This window comes from Lonchura striata, chromosome 2, assembly GCF_046129695.1.
Source record: "Lonchura striata isolate bLonStr1 chromosome 2, bLonStr1.mat, whole genome shotgun sequence".
Taxonomy (NCBI): Eukaryota; Metazoa; Chordata; class Aves; order Passeriformes; family Estrildidae; genus Lonchura; species Lonchura striata.
This window is the reverse complement of record NC_134604.1, coordinates 44,471,372-44,494,685: the sequence shown is the minus strand read 5'-3', so window position 1 is coordinate 44,494,685 and position 23,314 is coordinate 44,471,372. Positions and strand designations below refer to the sequence as shown.

The 23,314-nt window shown below is 36.1% G+C and overlaps 1 protein-coding gene across 1 annotated transcript in view; it reads right to left on the bottom strand.

The window, feature by feature from the left end:
- The window catches only part of ATM (ATM serine/threonine kinase), a 56,626-nt gene extending 33,341 nt beyond the window's left edge, over positions 1–23,285 (bottom strand). Inside the window, exons 1-30 of the mRNA XM_077781347.1 lie at positions 23,176–23,285; positions 21,378–21,478; positions 21,180–21,292; positions 20,484–20,629; positions 19,905–20,069; positions 18,938–19,103; positions 18,421–18,659; positions 17,500–17,663; positions 17,096–17,265; positions 16,175–16,546; positions 15,452–15,646; positions 15,016–15,111; positions 14,292–14,517; positions 14,032–14,163; positions 13,202–13,327; positions 12,991–13,080; positions 11,892–12,060; positions 11,042–11,241; positions 10,423–10,505; positions 10,179–10,334; positions 9,642–9,717; positions 9,374–9,504; positions 8,904–9,024; positions 7,686–7,862; positions 6,747–6,916; positions 6,174–6,420; positions 5,488–5,606; positions 4,111–4,237; positions 2,698–2,897; positions 1,258–1,432 (exon numbers count right to left, since the gene is read on the bottom strand). Coding sequence (XP_077637473.1) covers positions 1,258–1,432; positions 2,698–2,897; positions 4,111–4,237; positions 5,488–5,606; positions 6,174–6,420; positions 6,747–6,916; positions 7,686–7,862; positions 8,904–9,024; positions 9,374–9,504; positions 9,642–9,717; positions 10,179–10,334; positions 10,423–10,505; positions 11,042–11,241; positions 11,892–12,060; positions 12,991–13,080; positions 13,202–13,327; positions 14,032–14,163; positions 14,292–14,517; positions 15,016–15,111; positions 15,452–15,646; positions 16,175–16,546; positions 17,096–17,265; positions 17,500–17,663; positions 18,421–18,659; positions 18,938–19,103; positions 19,905–20,069; positions 20,484–20,629; positions 21,180–21,292; positions 21,378–21,449 — 4,623 coding nt within the window. The 5' untranslated portion in view covers positions 21,450–21,478; positions 23,176–23,285. The remainder of the gene's footprint in view (positions 1–1,257; positions 1,433–2,697; positions 2,898–4,110; positions 4,238–5,487; positions 5,607–6,173; positions 6,421–6,746; positions 6,917–7,685; positions 7,863–8,903; positions 9,025–9,373; positions 9,505–9,641; positions 9,718–10,178; positions 10,335–10,422; positions 10,506–11,041; positions 11,242–11,891; positions 12,061–12,990; positions 13,081–13,201; positions 13,328–14,031; positions 14,164–14,291; positions 14,518–15,015; positions 15,112–15,451; positions 15,647–16,174; positions 16,547–17,095; positions 17,266–17,499; positions 17,664–18,420; positions 18,660–18,937; positions 19,104–19,904; positions 20,070–20,483; positions 20,630–21,179; positions 21,293–21,377; positions 21,479–23,175) is intronic.
- Between the last annotated feature and the right edge of the window lie 29 nt (positions 23,286–23,314).

The following is a 23,314-nucleotide window of genomic DNA, read 5'->3' as shown; positions in this document are numbered from 1 at the left end:
GCACCCAAGCAGTTCTGGTGTCATTATGACTTTACTGTTCTCACTGAAGTGCTGGTAATTTGGAATTATACAAACATCTATATATCATACCTTACTACCAAATAACTAAACTCTGGCAGAACTTGTACAACGATGTATGTACAACTTAAATAAATGTCAAAGATGTACCGCTTCGGAAAAACATTGTTTTTATGCTTTACTTAAAAATCAGTGCAACTGGATATTCAATCCAAGCACCTTTGAGGAGTTTTAAATCTAAATGATGAGTGGTTTTATTTAAAGATTTGTATTTATCTGCAAATTATCAATTAGCCTCCATTCAATGCTAGAAGAAGAAACAAAAAGGAAGAAACTGAAAAGTGATCACCAGAGGGTGGGCATCCCTGCCAGAGTATGAGAAGGTTTCATATTTGACATCTGTTCCCATTCAATTCAGAGAAATTTCTGTCCTCTCCATTTTATGCCTGCCCAGGGATATCCTGACACGTGGTCTTTGCAGATGTGTATGTGCAGCTGTTTATACAGACATATTGTAAATCTGATCACAATCATGAAGCTGTGAAACAAGACTGCCAGGCTATTTTCAGCTGGGTCGGCACACCCCTCCAGCCGAACTGGAAGTACAAGGAGGAGGAGAGCAAAGGGCTGCAGTGCAACCATGCAGATGCCTATGGTACAATGGAATCAGATTAAGCCAGAAGGCAGCATGAGGGCTGGAGTGCAACAGGCACACTCTTCTGATCTACAGCTACTAATTGTAAATCTGTGAATTCTCTTACATTTTCAACCCCAGCAGAACGCACATGAAGAGCAACACTAGAAGGGAAACAATACTTGTCACATATCAGAAACTGCTGTTTCCCTTTTAAGGCCTATGTGCTATATTTTTTTTTAATTATAATTTATTAAATTAATAGCTGAACTACTAAAATCTATTTTCTGCATATATTTCCTTTTTGTCCTTTAGACACCTTGTACCAAAGGTCTTCATTGTATTTCCCATTAAATCACAGAGCTTTTTAAGGAGTAATTTAGCTGCTTGATGTGCTGTTTGACAAAACAGTAGTACCAAAAGTGAAGTTGCATTAAAAAAAATTAAAAGCATAGTGTTACATCCAAAATAATAGGTTTTATATAAACCTCCAAAGCATAGGATAAAGGAATTAAAATTGAACATGAGTACAGATGAAGCCTTAAGAACAGTGAACGTGAACTGGAAAACTAACAGGTAAGGCATAAGCAGCATCACAAAACTACCTGCTCCTGAATCTGAGACTGGTCCATGGCAAGAGGTATCAGGGTTCCTACAATAACACGAAGGTGAGTCTCCAGAGCATCACTGCAACATGTAACTGCTGTGTGGCAAACATGATGCAGAAGATCACAGCAGAGAGAAAAGCTGCGCATAGATATGTCTCTGATTACGATGGGTCTGTCAGAGGAAACAAAGTGGAATTAAAGAAATACAAACTGGCACTGTCTCAAGTGTCAACACTTAATACATCAAGGAATAATAAGGGAAAAGGAAAATAAAGTCAGGATAAATTGATTCTAAACTTTAAAATTTATCAACTCAATGAATCAGCTCTAAAGACTTAGTTCAGGAGACACAGAGAAACTGAAACAGTGAATTTGACTGATCACTTTAGAAAATGGAATAAAATCTTGTTAAAAAATATACACCAAAAAGAAAATAAAATCCCCAGAAAAGTTTTAGATTATTTTTTGTCAAGACAGTCTTGACAGAACCAGAAAAAATAGAAAACATGCTCTATGATTCCTTCTGTACCTAAAATGACCATTAGTTTTAAAAAAATCAGGCTATAAAGTACACCTGGAAATTATGTAGTGCAGCTTCCTCCCTTAAGCTGTGTCAGCTTCAAATTCAGATCAGGTTCTCAGGGTTTCATTGAGCTCAATTCTGAAATCCCTCTGAAAGGAAGTGTTGCTCTCCATTGCAGCAGCAGCCCCTGCCCCAATTGAGTGTTCAACAAAAGAATAATAACGCCATAATAATGGCATTTACTATAAAATCCACACATCTCAGTGTATGAAATGCTTCAAACCAGCCAAGGAATCAATTTATACATAAACTCAGAGACAAAGAGGCTAATTACTGTCTGGGAAACCCCAAGTTTAAGCTCAAGCAAGAAAGTATCTGTAATCTTCTCATCCAAAAGGTGAGAATCCCACTTAAATTTTAATCTGATGAAGGACCAGTTTTCTCAATCTGAAGGCAAGCTAAGATAACATGTACAATTCTCACTTGCTATAGGTACTTAGTACTGAGACTTTAAATGTCAACACTCAATAAGCACATTTTATTTGACATGTGCTTACTTTGCACTTAATTCCCCATTTTTAATTTTTCTCCCATATGCTTGAAATTCCTAAACACTCTGTCATCAAAATCTCCTAACACTGCTTATTTCTACAATTTGATCGCCTATTACAGATACAAAACCTGCAATATAGCAAAAATCTAACTACAAGGCTAGCACAAAACATTCCATATTTTAGTAAGAGTTCAATGTTTAAATTCTGAAATTATAAAAGAATAGCAACTTGATTTTTTAATTTTAGCAATTTATAATTAATATGACAGATTAATTAACATCTGCTAGCAATATCAGAATGTAAGGTTACAGAAGCAAGGGAGCACAGACAGGAAGAACTAGAGATAATTACTTTGTTTACCTGCTGTTGATGTGGTGAATCAGGGTGTAAATTACATCTCGGAGGACAAAAGCCCAGGCACCTCCTAAACTGTCTTTGATCTCTTTAAGTAACAGACCAACAAACAAGTGATAAATTGTAAGAACTCTGTGTTTCTTATACATGTTTTTTGTATCTGATGCATGCTTACAGAGAGCTAGAAGGATCTTCTGGAATGAATCCTAAAAATGAATAAAATATGAGTAAAAAAAATATTCATAATGTTAATACAGCTAAGAAAAAAACTTCAAAAACTTCAAACCTAAAATAGGCAAAAAAAGCTCCATTATTTTTACTGCTTTAAGCAAACAAAAAGCCTACAGAGAAACCAATTCTCCAAACAGGACTATAAGTTATATAACTTAATTTTCCTTTCTTTAGTCCCCCTACATGAGAAATGCTATGCACATTTTTCAGAAAGCCAAACAGTTATGGCAATGTCTACCAACAGAGAAACATTAACTAAAAACCATGAATACATCAGGTAAAAGCTCAATCTGCATTTTTTCAAACATAATGTTCATGTGTGCAAGATGCAATATTTCACAGAACACAGCTGTACAGGTTGCAACCGTTAAAAGAGTAAACTTAAAAAATACTAGGCAGGTTGTGTAACATTTTAAAAAAACTACTCCACTAGCTGGCAATATTAACTTTTACACTCAAAAGAGTTAGATAAAACATGATTTAGAAAAGTTTTTTTCCTATTTTTAGAGTATTTATAGGTAGGCAACAGAAGTTGTTGACAACATATGCAATAAAACAGCGTAACTTTAAACAGATACATTTCTAAGGAACAAACTTAGAAGACATTAATATGTTTATGATTTATAAAGCCGTATAATTTCCTATGTTTTCATATTTGCCTTTAACAAATGAAAATCAAGTGTCAAAAAATACCATTAAGTATAAAATTTCACCTTGTCAGTAAAAGTAAGTCAATTTTATAATTTCATTGTAGGTTGTAGTTAGTTAAAATTGACCAAATATAATTATTTTAAAACATTCTTCAGACATGTGACAAATATGCCACATTCTAAATTGTGCCTGGTACAGAGATTTTCTCAACCTTTAAAATAATCTCCTCTACTTTATATGTGTTATACAATGCATCTAATTACATAATTTACAGTTATGTAAGACATATTACACGCATAATATAATAATTAACTAATATAATTATATAATGCACATAACTCTGTCCCTGAATTTAGGACATCTTCCACTTCAAAAGGCAAACAAATGAATAGAAAAGGGTCTAAGGTTGTTTATTTTCTTTACAAAGAAATGATGACAATGTCTAATTTAACTAAAGGGTATCCAAAATAAAAATTTTGCATTCTACAGGAAAAAAAAAAATCATTATTTTCTTACATTATACATCATAATACTTACAGGGCTTTTAGAAAGAACTGCTACAATACTTTTTAACTTGCTTTTATGACAGTTGCTAATATGGTCCAAGGTTGCCTTAATCACGTAAGATGGAAAATGAGGTGGATTAGGAGCAGGATCCAGTTCACTACATGAATAAAAAAGATATTTATATTTTTCTTCTCAAAAGTCAAACCACTTGTATTTAATTCAATAAGTGAATATTAATGAATAACATTAATTCCTAGAAAATATCTGCTTTCAGTAAGAAGCATCAAAAGCATTCAGAAAAGTGACACTCATTTTGTAGCTGCTTGTTGTTCCTTTATAGTAGCTTTCAAAACTGTACTTTCTAACATTCTTTTACATATTTTTGAAATATCACATTGTTAAAACCCCATACATATGTCTCATCTAAGGTACTTAGCAAAAAATCTAGTTACAATTCATGGGTAAATCTTTTGCATTTTGTAATTGTGGGAACAATTCAGTTGAGGAAATACAGGGTAGGGAAATTTTCTGTGACCTCAAAAAGAAAAGAAATGCATCATGGTAGTAATAAAAGCACATACACGAAGTTTCATCACTCTTATTCTTACCATTTCCTTCTTAAAAAGAAGAGCTTTGTTTACAAGCAGACACCACAGTTAATAAAATCACTGCAAAACAATTATTTTAAGAGCTCTTAAATTCTCAGCCATATAACTTTTGGCAGATTTTCATAGAAATGCTTTGGATTCTTTCAACTTACTATTTTTACAATAAAGTTATCTTCTTCAAGAACTTTACAAAATGCAATGTTTTCCCAAAAATTTTGTATGTGAAAATAAAAATCTGAAAAATTATTATGCACATAGGGATATTTTAGGACAACAACAAAGACTGAAAAGGTAATAAACAAGAAGGTATTTATGGCACTAGGCTATTTCTATTATTTAGGAGTTTGTTTATTTGTCATTGCTTAACCAATCTCCTTACCAAAGACGGGAGCTGTCACTGCAAGAACCACTAAGAAACAGTTCACTTACCCTCTCCATGACTTCAAGTTATTAAAAACCATTAAATCACTTTAATTTAGAGACTAAAACCTGACCAATTTTACAGAGGGCAGTCCATTTAAATGTGAACTTATGTCAATTGGCAGTGCCACAACAGTCCAGCTCAACACCATACAACCGCACTCCCTGGCCCACTGCTCATTCCTTCCACGAGCTGCAGTATTGCACAGCTTCTCCTCCTGATCTTGAGGAGTAAGGAGGTATGACTATGATAAATCATTACTAGTAACTATAAACCCTCACAGCTTCAGGGTTACCTCCTCTTATGCCTGAAGGGCAAATTTTAATGCACAATGTTATACAAACACACTCAGCATTTAGAAAATTTGCACGTACATACCTTATATATTTACTTAGATCAGACCCTTCTTCAACTGTGGTGCCAGCTGGTTCATGTAAAGTCATCAGCAGTTCAACCACAATCTCTGGCAAGTTACTATGAGATAAACTGTCCATTTGCTACAAGAAGAAAAACAGCATTTTAATTAGAAAAAGGTATTACAGCCACAATTATTTCTTTGGCTTCTGAGAAAGCCTACTTCTGGTCTAGATTCTCTACTTGTTCCATCACCCATGACATACAATTAATTCATCAATTAAGCCTGGTTAAGCTTCTCTATGGCAGTCACAGGTAGAACAATCTGCTTCCCTACAGTATAAAGAAAAAAAAAAGAAGTTTCACTTTACAACTAGTTCTTAACATAGTTTGCCTTTGGAGAAGATGGCTCCTCAAAAGCATTAACAAAATATTTTAAGAGGAAAATGTGACAAATATACAACAGAGAAACTCAGGGTTGTACAATGAACGGTAAAAAAAATGTATCGCATTATGAAAAAACTATGCTTCAGTCAACTTTCTGCCTGAAAGTTTCTATTGACCAGCTCCTTGAAATCTTTGGGATAAAATTTGTCTAGTTTGAATTCAGTAAAATACTACTTTTGAACCTATAAATTTGAACTATTTACATAATATATGATTTTTTCATTCTGGTCTGTCAAACACCATAGAACTCAATTTACACATACCTGTTTTCCTAAGCAGTTTTCATCCTTAAGCACATCATAGACTTTAGAAGCCATTGCTCTTTGCTCTGCTACTTCACTCTTTTCATGGCTTTGATAGGCAAAGTACGGGAGGATATTGACAAGTAACTTCGGAAAGCAGTCTGCCAGAACTTGTCTCCAATCCTTCTCCATCTTGTTGGCAAGTGATTTCACATCTTCAAACTGACTTCTAATCACCAGGTGTGGAACCAAAACTTTGTAACAAGACCTACATGTAGTAAATAAATTTCCAAAATGTCCTTATTTAAAAATACTTTTTAAAAAAAACTTGAGCATCATATAGCAAATACCATTCCTCTACTGTATAATTAAACTTCCAATCATTGTTTAGCTACTGCTACACATACACAAAAAAAGAAGAAAATCTTACCTGCATAAATATAGCATACATGATGCTTGGAATACATTTCAGAAGATCTCAAAACATCACCTTACAACAAAATCCTGATGCATTACTACATTTAGCAATTTGAGACCCTGTGTCATGATTGTACATAAAATCTAAATAATACTTTCATCATCTAGCAAACTTACCTGTAGAACTCCTCAAGGCTAGCATAGTTCAGAAGAACATAAGGAAATGCAGACAGGCTGTATCCAGTGTCATTTATTTTCAGCCACTCCATCACCAAATAGTCTAAATGTGATGTCATGAAGTCTTCTATACTTTTATAGCCAAAAATGTCAGACACTTTTTTCAAAACCTGAAATGCATGAATAAGTAATGCAAAAATAGCATAGAGAATAAATGGTATTATGGCAAACTGACAATATTACATCTCCATGTGTACCCTTCAGCCTTTTAATGAATATTTGTGTAACTCAGCCCCTGTTTAGCATAAGCCATTTTATTATTTGTATTGCCATATCTCAGAAGAGTGCAATCAAGGAACTACAACTAACCCATAGAAATTAAGAAAAGATGGCCAGTACTCATTTTGCAGGGTACAGACTGTGTGCAAAAACAGGAAGCAGTGAATATAAAGGATAAGAGAAACATCTGCATTTAGAAAATTACTGGCATGAAAGGCTGAAGTATAAACAGCAATCATTTCAGTACATCCTTGTGAACTTCAAAATAGAATTCCACAAGATACATACCATCTTCCAATAAACTGCATTTATTTTACATATTTTCCACATAAAAAGCTTGCTTCTTCTGGGCAGAATGTTTTTTTAAAATTAAATCTGCAATATTCAACGTATAAAAGTCTATTTGTATTTCAGATCTAGGCTTTGAACACACAAAATTTACCATTACAATTGCTCTTCATAATTTCATTATTGATCTTCATGATTTCATTGTAAGTCATTAAATATAAAGACAAATTAATTCAGTTATGTAAGTACCACATTAGTTATACCTTTACAATACTTAACAAATTTCAGTACTGAGCAAAACATCTTGTAGTCTTCCAGTCTTAACCTAACCTTAATTTATAACCTAAATATCAAATGAAATGTCAGACTTGCCTTTTTCACAAGGTGAGGCTCTAATCCATTCTCTTTCACAGACTGGCAAATAGCAAACAGAGCTTGCTTTTCACAGACTGGGCTGCAGCACAGAACCATGGTTATAAGCAACAGCAAAACTGCTTTTCCATTACTTTGTTTGTCCAAAAGATCTTCAGGACTTGTATCACCCCTGACCTTCAGTAAGAAATCAGGAAGACTTTGAGAAAATATTCTGTTAAAGCAATTTCCTAGTTAATAAATCAGCATAAATAATTTAAAATTAAAGGCATTGACGTAAATAGTGCTGAACAAGTCAAGTCTCCTTTTTTTACTCCTTGAGGCATATAGGGAAGAACTGCCTTGCTATTTAAATGCAGTTCTCCCCTGGTTGACAAGTGATGAGTTTAAATGAAGTTACAAGAAACTGCAGTGAAAGGGGAAAAGCTAACAGACACCACCAAGCTGAGGAGACAGAACAAGGACTTTAAGCAAGAAATCAGACGATGACAAAGAGCTGGAGGTGAAAGTACAGAGGGATGAGAAAGATGACAGAGACATGAAGCCTCAGCAGCAAGGCTGCAGCAGACAAAGGGATGAGAAGTGACATGCAGGTAGGTAACAGCATGACAGAAAAAAAAGGAAAATGTAGATGAAGTAGATGACATGATAGCAAGAAAGAAGGAAAAGTGAAAGATCCTAAAAAAAAAAGTTAAGAAATTGCACAGTACTACATCACACTGTTGTATATACAGTCACTGCACTGAAGTGTAGCATTTCCTTCACTTGAAGCCTCTTCTGAATAGTTTAAATTTTTAAGCAGATGTCAGTTTTGTGAAAACCACTGCTTTAATATCACTGGAAACATGATCTTTCCGAAGTTTACATATCTGGTTTAATACTGTGTAAACACATTATTTAGTTTACACTGCTCCTTATTCATTATTTATATGTTTTCTTTGAGGCTACATTTTTCTATGATTCCTAAGTGTTACAGCACTGAACCTGCCAACAACAAATAGTATGATAAAGAAGAGCAGTCTGAAACATACAGTTTACAAATTCACAGACTTCTAATGTGGGCAAAACCGTGAGTGACTGGATATTAAAGAAATTCCCTATCACGTTGTTTCACGAGCTCAGATTACCAGAAGTCCAGAAGAATTATTTTTTCAGAAAACTAAACGTAACAATGTAATTTTATTCAAAATATCAAAACTAATGACTAGATGTTGGTACCAGATTGCTCATTCCTTCCTGAACTCTGAGGTATGCATTCTCAAAAGCCTTTTGCTGAAGCTTCAGGGGAAGAGGTCTTGACATTCCAGAAGAATCTCTCTGTTTCACATCTTGAAACAAACTTAAAAAAAAGAACAGTAATTATTAGCATAACACTAAGGAATGTATGTTGTGCATACCAGTAAGATTCCCATTTTATGAGTATAATTATTTTTGTCTTAATTGCCTTATATAGATTTTTCTTTATTTTCTTACAGAGCATTTCTCTCTATATATTGATGTCTCACATCACAGAATAATTGAAATGCAAAGTTGGAACACTTCAACAAAATTTGACAGGCTTTTATATTCTGACAAAATTGCAGTTACAAAAGTATCAAAAAGAACAGCTATGCAGTAGCAGAAGTGAGATCAATTTAACTGAAATTAAGCATTATTCTCACAAACAGAAAAGATATCTACATTATCACCTGGTAATTGACTTTGCAGCAAGAATTCGAACTTGATGGTGACTGTCTGCAAGGAAATGTGGGAAAGCATCACTCACAGGCAGATCTTTATTTTTCACATTAAGGATTGCCCACTTGCAATGAGGATCAACCTGAAGAACATTAATATTGTGATTCAAAATGTAGAGGAGATACACTGCAATATGTAGAAGATATTTATACACTCTTTTTAAGTACATCTTAAATAAATATTTAGTATGCTGATCAATGTCAGAAAATCTGGGATTACCTCAAGCAGGGTTTTCATGCAATTTAAAAGGGCCACTCTTACTGATGCCGTGCATTTCCCTCCTTGAGATAATTGCCTAAAACAAGGAAAACTCGATTAACAGAAAAAGTTGCCCACAGTTTTGAGAAACAGTCTTGCAAGTTAGTTTCTGCTGCTCACAGTTGACTCTTTTGTGTTCCATGGGCATGTTTGGGAGGATTTGACATTTTTATTGGTAATTGCAAACCATATCCTTTTTGGGTTGCTGAAGTTCAGCCCTTGTCATAACAACTGATACAATTCAGCATAGAATCAAGTCTTTGTTTATATACATCAGTGTAATGTTTATTATTCTGGTACTACCTTAAGGATTAATTTTTTGCTACAAATATAGAATGACACACAAAATCTGAGAAGTTAAATGCTGCATAAAGATTCCACAGTACACAAAACTAGCAAGAGATGCAGCAGCACTACAGTCTTCTTGCTGACAGCAAAGATAAAAACCAAAAAACAAAAAATGTTATGTCCAACAGACTCCTGCAATAAATAACGTACCAGAAGGCTCCAACAACTGTCAAAAACTGTCCTTTGGCAATCCTTGCCTCTTCAGTAGGTTCTTCTAACTGGGCCAACCCTGCTGCTATAGGGAGCAAATTATTTAGGATTACTTTACAAACTTCTTGATCTCGACGATACAAAGAACACACGTTACTGTAAAGAAAAAAAGAAAAAATATCTTGAAAAAGCCACCAAATCCCCCGAAATAGATGTAAAACATGCTGAATAGTTTCTTTCTTACGAAAGAGGCTTAAGAAGCGTATCAACATCGACTGCAGGCAAGAAGTGTTCTTCCATAGGAAGCTCCTTCAACAGGATCAAGTACTGTGGAATAAAAAGCCCAAATGGAATAAAAAGCCCAAACAAAACTAAAATGATAAACAGTACTTGGAAAAATAAGTAGTCAAAAAGAAGAATTAGGAACTTTTTTGTTAAGTCTTACACAAAACCATGAAGGAAGACACCTATCATTAGCAATTGCAGTTAGATGTTTTCATGCAAACACCAACACATAATAATAAAGATCACCAAACTTTTAGTTCTGGCAGTAAAAAATATATCCTTTGTAAACTAAGCCACAGATATTATTCTACTGCAGAGACTGTTTCTAGTTCTTTAACAAATAATTAATTCTATAGGCAAGAGATATATTTTTCTCAACTCTTCATTTTCTGTCTTACGAATTCGAACCGCTGTTTTCCTGGCTACAGCACACTTAAAAAACACCAACTGTAGCCATTTTAAGTCTTCCCAGGGGACTGATGACAGGAGAAAGACAATGTGTAATCGAGAAGACTATGCAAATTTAGTAACAGTACAATTACAGAAGTGGGTCTGCTGTAAAAACCCCTCATACTCACCATGTGCAGATGCAGCGGCTTAGCGCTGTCAAAGACACTGCCTTCAGTCAGCATTAACAGCCTCCTCCGAATATCAGAGGCTCGGAAGCTCAGCGTCTGAACTTGGACTGTAGTTACACAAATACACAAGAACCTCACAATTTCAAGGAGAAGTAAATCCTGCTTTGTCAACTGTTCTTCAGCCAATGGGCTCAAAGCACCTGGAAGTAAGGTTTTCATGTAAGAAATGCTTCTCCAAAGGCAATAGAAGAGGTGGTAACATTTTAAGTCTTTGCAAAACTAATATAAGTTCTAAAAAAAGATAGAGTACAAGCAACCTTTATGTTCATTTGTTATTGAGCAGCTTGGGCATTTTAAGTAAGAATTTAAAACAAAAGGTAAAATCAGTGCTTGTAGCTCCTAACAGGAATAAACAGATTTATGCTCCTGTCCCTCTGAAGGTCCAGATATAGTGTCAAGAATTATTGATCAGCAGGAGAAAAGTTAAATAGGACTATTTTTAAGATAATGAAGCACAATCTAATGAGAGAAAGTATTCTACAGACACATTTTCTAGTCTTTTCTATGCCAAAACCTTTGTCTGACTCTGAAAATGTTAAGTCTCTCTTCTTGCCTTATTTGATTTATAAAATTAAAAATACACTACTCCTTTCTAAATAAGCTCAAACACTTCATTAACATCTTTAAAACACTGATGAAAATTATTACTGCTTAGAAAGTACCTGGTTCAATCACTACCTGCTTCAACTACTAAAAATGCAGAACAATTTTGTACCTTAGTAACTTTTAAGCAAAGACGTATTTGCAAAAACAAGCTTTTGGAAGTAGTCTGGAGATAGAAAAGACTTACCTGTTACAGTTTGCATGTCACCAGATTCATTTGTATCACTGATGTCAGTCACTGAATGATCATCAAACAAACCATCAGATGCCTGGTTATCTACTTCCATCATACTCTCCTCAGGATCATTTCTGAGATCCACTTCTCCCAGTACACTTGGCTTTCCAGTAACTGTCATCTGACAAAAACACCACAGCCTTTTAAAGTTGTTTTTTAGGGACAGGAGAAACACCACAGACATAGCACAAGGACAGACACTGCAGTTTTCCAGTAACTAGAACCAGTGAAGACAGTAAGGGTGACACTGAATTGATGAATTTCATCCTTTGTGATAAACCTGTTTTCTATACATTGTCTGATCTATTCTCTTTAGGATAGAAGCTTCCTCAGACAGACCTCTGCATTTTAGATTCTGCCAAGGACAGTGTTAGTTTTTAAGAAACAGTTCTCTCTGTAAGGCTCACCAACTTCTCACCATACTTCGTAACTATAGAGAAATGAAAAGGAGCCATGTGATTTTCTGAGGGCAAACTAATTACCACTTTCCCTACCAGATGACAAGTTAACACATGGCAAAACCCCCAGCTCTTCCTCACCTGATAAGCAGGAATTTGCCTACCCAGACCTGACTACAGCACCATGTGCCAAAGAGTTTTAAGAATTGTGCTAGCCACACTTCCACTTTTCCCAGTGGGAAAGGAGTAATTTACAGTAAGATTTAATACCCACATAATAAACACAAGAAACCCTGCTGCTTTACAAGTGCATTAATGTTACCTATCTAATGGTATAGAATTATTTTGTATATACTTCTACTGCAAAAAAGTATTAAAACCATGAAAAACAGCAGAAATTTGTTTTTTAATGTGAGCTGGAACGCTAACCTTCATCAAATGTTATCCATCTGCTCTTCTTTTTACCCTAAGCCTGTGCTCAAATGCTAAAAAGAAATGTTTCTGGTTAGGAATTCTCTATAAAACTCAATGTATTTCAATTTATTTTTTACAGTAATATTTAACTCGTTTGGTTTGCCTCCAGATTATTGTGCTGTAAAAACAATCCCCTCACAGAAGAGCACCACATTCAGAAACAGACAGAATGTACTTACCAGATTCTTGCAAATATCTATCAGATCATTCATAAATTTTGATGTTAACAAACGCAGGAATAGATTAGACAGCATCTTATTAGCACTGTTCTGTAAGGAAGCAAGAGGTACAAATAGGTCAATTAATTTTTTTCAGGAATTAAAGGTATGATACTCAATTTCCTGATCTTGTTAATGAAGAAAGAAATTTAAACTCCTTTATAAACTTTACCTTGGTACAATTGCACAAACATTTTGTACACTGCATTATCAAAGTCCTCAGTGTGTTGATCGACGTATCTTCATTTAGTTTGTTTTTATATTGGGAAATGGGTTCTCCAGCATAATGAATGAGAGACTAGAAAAAATACAACATGGTTAGAAAACCTCAGCAAAATGCCCTTATACATTGGCACCTACGCAGTACACACATAAAGACAAAAGGAAATGGTTCTCATTCATACAGCTTTGATATCCATAGAGTGCATCAATGAATCCACATTTTTTTTCTGTGATATTTGCTGTGCTCACTTTTGCTCAAGTAGTGACAAAACCACGGCTTATGCGTGCTTGAAACACTAATATTTTCATCACAAAAGAAAAATACAACACATCTCTATAAAGTGTAAGTTTTGGGTTTCTGTATTTAAACCAGTAACCACCTCAGATAGTACTAATAATAAATATAATAGCAATAGCTGTCTTCATACTGATTTGAACCATCAAATTATCTTAAATTCCTGAATAAAAGACCTGAAAATTGTTATCCTGTAATTAGTTCTCTGTCTACACGTCCACGACTTCTATTTTTTTGAAAGGCGTTACTCAGAAATATATCAATATTTAGAATAATCTCCACTGCAAAACTCATGAGCTGGTATACTGACAGAATTTCAGTGACTCCTCTTTCATCAGCAGAAACATATTTAAACCTCTCTAAGCTACCTTTTTCTGAAGAGATACCTGTACTATTCTGTGTCAACACAAACAGAATTTTATGAATGAATTTATATTCAATGCTTTATTTAATTTTCAAGAGGTCCCAAATGCATTGCTGCTTACCTTAGCATTCTGGAACAACGCTGACTTACAGGCATCCTCCTCTTTAAAAATACCGGTGTAGCAATAGCAACCCAGAACACCAACCAAGAGACTGACACATCGCACAAGGTGCTCAGCAGCAACAGCCTTAGACTAAATCAAATACACAGGATAAATACCAGTGGTTCATCACCACCAAATATAGAATGCATACACTCTGCCTTGGAAATAGATTGCTTGGGAGCACAAATGTAAGGATGTAACAACAATTTCTAACTTACCTTAGGACCACAACTGCTTAAAAGCTTTTCTGACATTGCTAAAAGGCAGTTCTCCAGTGTTTCCCTAAGATTTTGGTTGATGGCAAGTCTTGAACCAGTCACATTTTTATCTGCAACATTTACTCCAAAGTTAGTGAAAATATCCATTTCATCAAATGTAGTCTGCAGGTACAGCTCTTCAACATGAGAAAAACTATTTTCTTCTTTCCCTTGCACATGCTGCTCACTTGAAGAAGAGACACAGTTTTTACTTTGCAGCCAGTATATAATTTAAAAGTCTTAAATACTATTATTTAAATACAGGAAATATACAAAAGTAAAATGAAATACTTTATCTTTTTGCACTTCCAAACCCTGTTTGACCTTTGCTTTCTGACATGACTTTCACTGTGGAATGGACAATACCACTCTACCTCTAACTGAACCGTAAGGAAACAAGAAGCCTGCATACAGATCATACCTTCTCCTGCAGTTATGGAGCAGCATCTGCTTTGTGTTACAGTCCCTGACCTCAGCCTACTTGACACAGCTGAAGCAGAAATCCACAAAGCCCCTGAAACTAGTATTTTTAACTTCTAGTAGGTAAGTCTTATCTTGCATCAGAACAATTTAAACACATTTTAGTCTTATTAAAAAGAAACTTTGAATATAGTCCAAAGCATTGGTGAAAGATGCAGAAGCATTCCTAGCTTAAGTGCCTATAATGATTAATTTAAAAACATACCATTTAGCATCATTTTGGAAAAACATCATGGAGGCTCTGCAGTTCTTCATCGTAAGGCTCACAAGAATTTTTTGTAATACAAGATGAGGAAAATCACTGTAAGAAAGAAAATAATTTAATATTTTCTTGCAATCAGACAAACTCTTGGGATTCCTGAAGCACACACAAACATTGAGCAGATTAACAGGGTATCTTCAATGAAATTTAAGTTTTCACTGAAGATTTTTAATGCAGAGTTCATGTATCTACTGTGATATGGGCAGATAACCAAATTATATCCCCAAAATGACATTCTACAGGAAGCTGAAAAACCCTACAGACTCTGCTTAAGCTTTAATGTATCCGAATTCTGCATTAATATAATATGCTTTTACCTGCAGAATTTTTTGTGTTACAGGGGGAGCTTGCATGTAAAATTATGCCACAAAAACTTTACCTGAGGAGCACAGGAGGTAACTCTGCACATTCATCTATTTCTTCCTCCAAATTGCTGGACAGGAGCCATTTCATTATTGCCTCCCTTAGCACAGAACCCAGATTACTCTCAGAAATATTCTGTTCGATTCCTATGTCCAAATTTTCTGGCACTGAGTAGGCAGACATCACTAATGATAAACAACATGCAGCAGAACTGCAACAAAAATGAACAGGGAGAAACCAGGTGGTATTTGTTGATTAACACTCTAAAGCAAAGTGAGTATTTCTGCAGGCCCAAGAAGCACCAAGTACACAAGCAAGTTAAAAAGCATGCATACTGGTCTATTCCTTAATTAAAATCTTTGCTTTTTCTTGGCTGTTACAGACATTGCCTACCTATCTTAACGACTATATCAGAGTACTTATTTCAGAATAAAAATTCAGAAGAAAACATCCTTCTTAACTTCAAAAAAATCAACATTTGTCTATCAGATCTTTAAATTTTTAATCCATTTAAAATTTTATTATATTCTAAATGTGAAGATGCTTGTCTCTTCTGCCTCTGCTTTCAGTCTTTTTATGTATTTATGATAATTTCAAATGCTTAGAACACAAATGTGTGCAGTTTTTGAACAGAAATATAGTCACATCAACAAAAATATTGAGTAACACAGTTGTTTTGTTTGTACAGTAAAGAGAAATGTGAATCAGACACAAGACACTACCACTGATTCCATTTTACCTTGAAGGTTTGCATGCAGGTCCTGAAAATATTTTCCAGAGTTCTTTATCTGTTACAACAAGGTTCCCTTGAATCATAGCTCCAAGCAGCCCAAAGCTCTCCACTTCAATTTGCTGAAGGCTAACGCTGCGAATGGTAAGAGTCCAGATCTTTGCCCAGGTTCTCTGGAGCTCCAGCTTCTGGGTGCTTTTCAAATCAGTTCTCTGGTTTTGACACAAAGCTACCTCTGTGAGACACTTCAGCACATACGGAGTCCTTTCTCCTCGGCGCTGCTGAGGCAGTAACTGGTGAAGGACATTGAGTAAGGCAGGTAGCTCACTGCTAGGAATACTCGTGGGATACTTGGATATTAGCTGACTTGTAATCTGTAACCTTGAAAACAGAAAGTGAAGGAATCAATACCAAATATACAGAAATCAGCATTTTCAGAAGTAAATGAACAAACAAACAAAGCCTTCTTCAATTGCATTTCTCATGTACACTTTCCAGGATTGAGCTGATTTGTTTATTATCAAAAGTTAAAGATTCAGTATTTCTACCATTTCTACTTGTAAAGACTGTTCATCTAGCCTCACTATCACTAACAGTTTCTTACAGTTCAGAGGTCCCTCATGCCAAAAAAAAATACCCCTCAATCAAGGTCCAAGGTAAGAAGCCAGGCCTTGGAATAGTTTTCAGGACAGGTATTACAGAAAACTCTGTGAACTAGTCCAAAACGGCCAAAATCTTAATGGTTACTGTACTATGCCACAGCCAGCTTAGAGCAACTTTCCAAATGCTCTGACAATCTAAGTTCACTACTTAGATATATAATCACAGCGTGTCCAGACACCCAACTTAAAGGCACAACATATTCAGGAGACTGTTAAATGTAAAAAGATGTCTGGAGTGATACTTTTTTTCATGTAAAGATGTTATTACCAAGGTATGACATCAAAATCCTTCTGGGATCTTTGCACATTATCTCGAATGGAACCCCAGCCAAGCTCAATCCTCCTGCGCTTGTTTGACACCGTGTCCTCACTGGACTCTCTTTGTGAAACAGCATAGGACTGGGTAATTTCAAGGACTTTGGTATCCTCTGTAAAAACCTTTCAGAAAGAGAATTTGAGAAGTATGCAAATTAAAAAAAAAAAAAAAAGCAGCAGTCTTTACAAGAAAACTGGAATACTTATAGCCTAACAAGAAACACAAGCAAAATACATTTCTAAACTGTACAGAATTAACAAAACACAACAGATCACAGACAAAAGGTATGAATACTTCAGTCAAACATACAGCTCAGTAATTATGTAGTCAATCTTATATTCAAATAAAAATGTTACCTGATGACAAATATCAGCCATTAACTCAATTAAATTTTCCTTTACAGCAATATTACGTGAGCCTGAAGAATACTTCCCACGGCTACTGATGAGATTTATTTCATTCACCAGCAGATCATACAGGTTATGTAAGATGCTTTGCCACCTTGTTAAGTCATATGCAGCTGTACATGCAAAAACAATTAAAAGATAGCATCACCCATTTGACCCAATATGTAAACCTACCCAGACAATGCAAAATACAGACAAAATCTGAGTAAGGCAAACAAAGTTCAGCAAGTGCAGGCCTGAAAAGCAAATTCTATACATTAGAACGAATAAAGTAAAAAAGGGGAAAAATTAAGAAATAACTTAATCAGCATATAGAAGTAATTAGGATAGGAATTAAGTTTCTAATAAACAATTCTTCATCTAACTGGAAAGAATACAGTTAAAGGTAATTGATAGATTTGTACAAAGTATAAAAAAGAATTATGCTAGAACTACAATAAATCACGACAAACAAACATAATTACTGAGTTATATTCTCTGAGCCATTTTATAGTGTAAGTCAGAATCAACTGACTTATAATTTTTGTAAGTAATTTCTGGGTTTAAATAGATCTGGTAAGACACCAAATGTATTTGGCAATCTAAACTATTATTTCTTTTCCCCAAAGACTTGGTACTTTTATTTAGCAATTGAAACTGCCTTTTGATTAAAAGATGGCCCAACCTTTAAAGGAATTTAATACAATTAATATGCTCTCAGGGGATAAAATTTGAAAATTTCTTTTCACTTTCACTAAGTATTAACCTGTAGCATAAAACTACTGATGAATAATCATCACTACCATTAATGTTTCCAAGGCTCAGTATCAAAATTCAGAGTTGGCACAATCACATGCAGCAATTAAAAAAAAAAAAAGTTTTTTATGGTACCTCTTCCCTGAGATTTTGCACCCTTTGGATGATGAATATGAACTTGGAGACGAAATAACTCAATTATTGATTCTTTCAGGGAATCCTTTGGTCTATACTGAGTCCATATGTAAAGCACTGTAGGCAAAATTTCTTCCCCTACTTTGCAAATCCGCATGCGACAGTTGTCAGCAAACTTGTTGCAGAAGATATTCATTGCTCCAACAATATGATCCAGGCCTGCAATATTCCTCTCCTGCCTGTAACACAAACCTAACACTTAAACTTCCAAGAGAAATTATCTTATTTATTTTCATAAGTGCTGTTTAAATGTAAATACTAACAAGTAACAACATTCTGAATAGTATTTGCCTAACAAATGCAGCAGTTATTAATATTTTAGACAAGTTCCTTAATTGACATTCAAAGGTAGAAGAAAATACATCTGAAGAAGTATTACCTGTTAACACTCAAGTCTAATCCCGAGCACTTAATATAAGTTATTTTCTAGCATACAAAAGGAGCACTTGCAACATACCTTGCAGACTGCATTGCTTTTGAAAAGAAGGCAAGCATGTCAGAACACAACCCATCAGTTTGGAAGCAGTACCCTCTTGTAAGTGTATGAATTATCCTAGCCACTAAGACTCTATTAATGCTCCCTGAAGGTTTGAAGTATAAATGGCCATAGAGGGTCAGCAACTCTGCAAATGCATTAAAAAAATAGAGGTAAGTATAAACATATATATTACAGAGAATTACATTAAAAAGTCTTGACACAAAATATTGCATTAAAGACACAGAGACTACCACACTGTGGTCAACAGCTAGTATCCATGTTCTTACTTTCAACAGCAATAGATCTCTGATTTTATAAATAAAAAACCTGACTTCTCTAATGTACCCCAAGAGTTATGAGCAAGCATTAAGGTGGAATCACAAGAAAAGGTTATAGTAACCTTTACAAAGATTATATAACTCTCTTTTAATAAAAACAACTTGTTTCACTTACTGGATTAAAGTCTGACTTCTTCTAGATTTATGGCCTTCAGCCCTGCCTCACCTCAGTAACTAAATTCCACTGTACTCCTTAAAACCTAATGTCAACATTTCTTCTGCCACACTTCCCAGTTTTGCCCATACACAGACTCAGCTAACTTTCATGTTCCTAAAGGAACTAACCACCCCACAGCAAGCCCCACTGGCTCCCCATGCCTGTGTTCTCTTCCAGTGACCTGCGCAGACCATGCACACATGACCTGACCGTACAGAAGTACTTATGCTTCAGCAAGCAATAGACAAACAGTACACACAAAGAAAAAAAAATCAAATCCTAATCCTTGCTGCTTTGTTTACTTCAAGTGTAAGCCCACAGAGGCTGACACTGCTTTACTCCATATTTTCTGTACTACTTCACACAACAGGACATCAAACAAAAGAAAACACATCTAAAATATGTTTCTACAAAAGGAAAAGACATCTCTAAGTAGGCTCAAAAATGTTACCTGACCACTGCTGCTGGGATATCTCACACCAATATTTCCTTACTGAGACGATATCCTTTAGCAGTATACTACTACAGTCAGAACCATAAGCAGCACAACTTATTGGATCTCTTATTATTTCCATGACATAAATCAGAAGTTCCTGACATTTCAGTCTGGGTCCTCCTATATGAAGAAACGACATGAGACTATTTAATTAACACAAATGCTACCAAATAAATCTGTAATTAATTGTTTGTAAATGTTACCAATTAAAAAAAAAACAAAACAACACCAAACTTACAGTTCTGAAACAGTTCTATGAGGAAATATTTTCTTAAACTGTTTCTAAAATATAAATTACCAGTGGGAGGATATATCAGTTATAGACACATTGAGTAATTAGAAAAAGGCACTGTGAACACCAAAAAGGACAGATAAGGAGCACAAGTGACAGATTCACCTTAAGATATTTAAATAGCAAAAACCTGGAAGCAAATATGATGAGCCCTACATTGGTAACTTCAAAGATAAATTCAAAGTTGAAAGCAAAGTACCAAACCAAACCAGTATCTCTATATGATAATACGTATTACTGACGTTTATTGGCACATCTGATGAAATATTTGACCAAACTTCCAAATTCTTGTATTTTTTTCTGTCTTGCAGTTTGGGTTGAAGCAGATGCATTTGGTTTTGTCAGTTGCAGGTTTTTAAGTTCTTTCTGGAAATATTTCTGCAAGACACTTCAAAAATAAAGGAGAGATTAACCAAGGATCTGCTCATTTATGACTGAAGTAAAATAGGAAAATGTTGGTTTAGGCTAAAATGCCAGTTCCTGTTCTTCTCACAATTGTGATTATCAAAGACTAAACCCAACTGAAATACACTACAGTCCAAGCATGACTGGAAAACAGCTTATAAAAGGAGACGCAAGTTTTAAAAATAACCCATAGCAACTTGGAGTAGGAATCAAACTTTCCTTTAAACTTTGCACAGTGCTAAACATACAACTTACAATTAAGAAAAAAGCATTGCTAAGTATTTTTATTTATGCTGCAACATTATAAAACAAAATAATAAGAAGTATTTATCATTGCTTTTACTGCAAAAGCCTTTAAGTCTTATTTCCTTATAATTCGAAGTTAATATATGGATTATGTCTTAGATCTATGAATAAATTACACTTTTCACGGTATTTGTCATGTAATTGCTATAGATTTTCTGGCCTTCTATTTAAATTCATGTCCCATTCAAGAAAATTGTGACCATTCACAAACAAAACCAAGAAGCTACCTAAATACAGCATCCCAGTTGAGTTGCTTTGCTTGTTTAGAATCAGAATTCCGGTCCAGCTGGAGAACTGTTTCAGAATCACGGAGAAGTTGCTTGAAATTTTCAATTTCCTTCTGAAAATGTATTACAAAAAGAATAATTTGTTATGATTCCCTTCATTGCGATTTGAGGTATACTGCCCAAAAGAAAACTTGTTACCCTTCGCTCCACAGCTTTCTCATTTTCAAGGCGACGACAACAAACCAGCAGATCATGTAATGCAAGACTCATGGTTCAGCTTAAAGAAGAGTCATTTATATCTGCACACAGAAGAAATGGATAAAATAGTAATTATTGACCATGCAGCCCAGTAAAAATGTATACTGAAAGTCCAGTATCAAACAGAACCACGATGTTCAATGTTTCACCAAAAAGCTCATTTGCAGCTGGGTCAGTCTTATTGGTTGAAAACTCAAGCAGTTTCATGTCAAGAATGCGATCTATTCCCACAGACAACAGTCACAGAATAACTGCAGAGAACCCCATCACATAATTCTGACTTCCTCCCTTTCCCATGAGCGCTGAGTAGACCTGGGCAGACAATTGAGAGGACAATTATAGTAAGAATGACAGAGCTAAATACACTCTGGCAAGTGGACCTAACTTTCAGTAGCCCTCTTAACCTGATACTGCCAGGAGAAGGCACCGCCTGGAAAATGCTCCCTCACATTGTAAATTTTCATAGGTATGCACTATCTATTGATGAATCCCCAGGGACTAAACATGCCAAAGGATGATTAAGTATCAGTCATATGAAAAAACAACTTTTCCTTCTGTCATCACTTAAAAGTATGCTTCTTCTTCCATAGAGGTTTGAATTAGCTAGACCTTGTATTACATGAAGTTACGATGTTGCAGATCAGAACCATGACATTCTATTTAAATCCTCTGCTTCTACTTTTGCACCCTTAAAGTAGACTCAAGAGAAACCCTGTTTGGAAAAGACAGATCACACAAGCTGGAAGTAACTCCAAACACGTGCTGCTGGATGTAATAAGCAAGGGAGAACAGGCATTCATGATGCACAGCACTGCATCTTGAGTGCTTACATGACAATACAAAAATCGTCATTTAAATAAGCAAAACTTTAAATATCTACTGTCTTAGACTGCATTTATTTCCTTTGGTGTCAATCAAGATCAGGCTGGAACTAAGTAAGATCAGAGATTCGGTGACTCATAGATGTGTGTGAAAAATAATACATTTTAAGTGTGAAGGCTGCCTGTACTGCACAACCGCACTTATTTAAATTAAATGTTCCTTTACTAAATTCAAGAACCATCCTGAGTTGGAAGGGACGCACAAGGATCCCCTAAGTCCAATTCCTGGCCCTGTGCAGGACGCAAGAATCACATCAAATGCCTGAAAGAGTTGTCCGAGCAGCTCTTGCAGTCAGGCAGGTTGGCGCTGAGAGCTCTTCCCTGGGGAGCCTGCGCCAGCGCTCAACCACTCTCTGTCCCTCTGGTGGTTGGGCACCGGAACACAAAACAACCCAACCCAGCAGACTCGATGCTCTTGCTGGAAACGAAACGGAAACAAACTTTTCAAACACCCGCGGCTTCTGATGCGCTTGATCGAAAACTGCGGCAACAAGGGTCGTCTGCTGCCAACAACCATAACAGCAGCACTGAGAAATTCCCAAGAATGAATCCACGTACTCTTTCTCTTGCTGATTAGTTTTCCACCTATCCCATGACGGCCGCCTTCCCGCGCACATGAATGACACATGGGAAGGCGGGCGCACCAAAACCATGAACGGCGGAGAGAGGAGCTGGCGGAGGCGCTGCGAGGTGCCCCGGCACGGGCACGCAGGCAGCGCCGAGCGGCAGCCCTGGCCCCGGCAACCCCGCCAGCCCCGGCCCCGGTCCCGGCAGCCCCGGTCCCGGTAACCCCGGGCCGCCGCCCCTCAGCGCCGCAGCCGGGGCCGCGGCCGCCCCGCCCGGGCCCAGCCCCTCACCTCGGCCGTGGCGCTCGCAGCCCCGCTCCCGGCGGGGCGCAGCGGAGCGGGGCTCACGCGTGGAAGCCGCGGCTGCGGGCGGACCTGGAAGCGGATGAGCGGCCGCGGCGGGTTCCGGCGGAAGGGGCCGGGCGCGGCG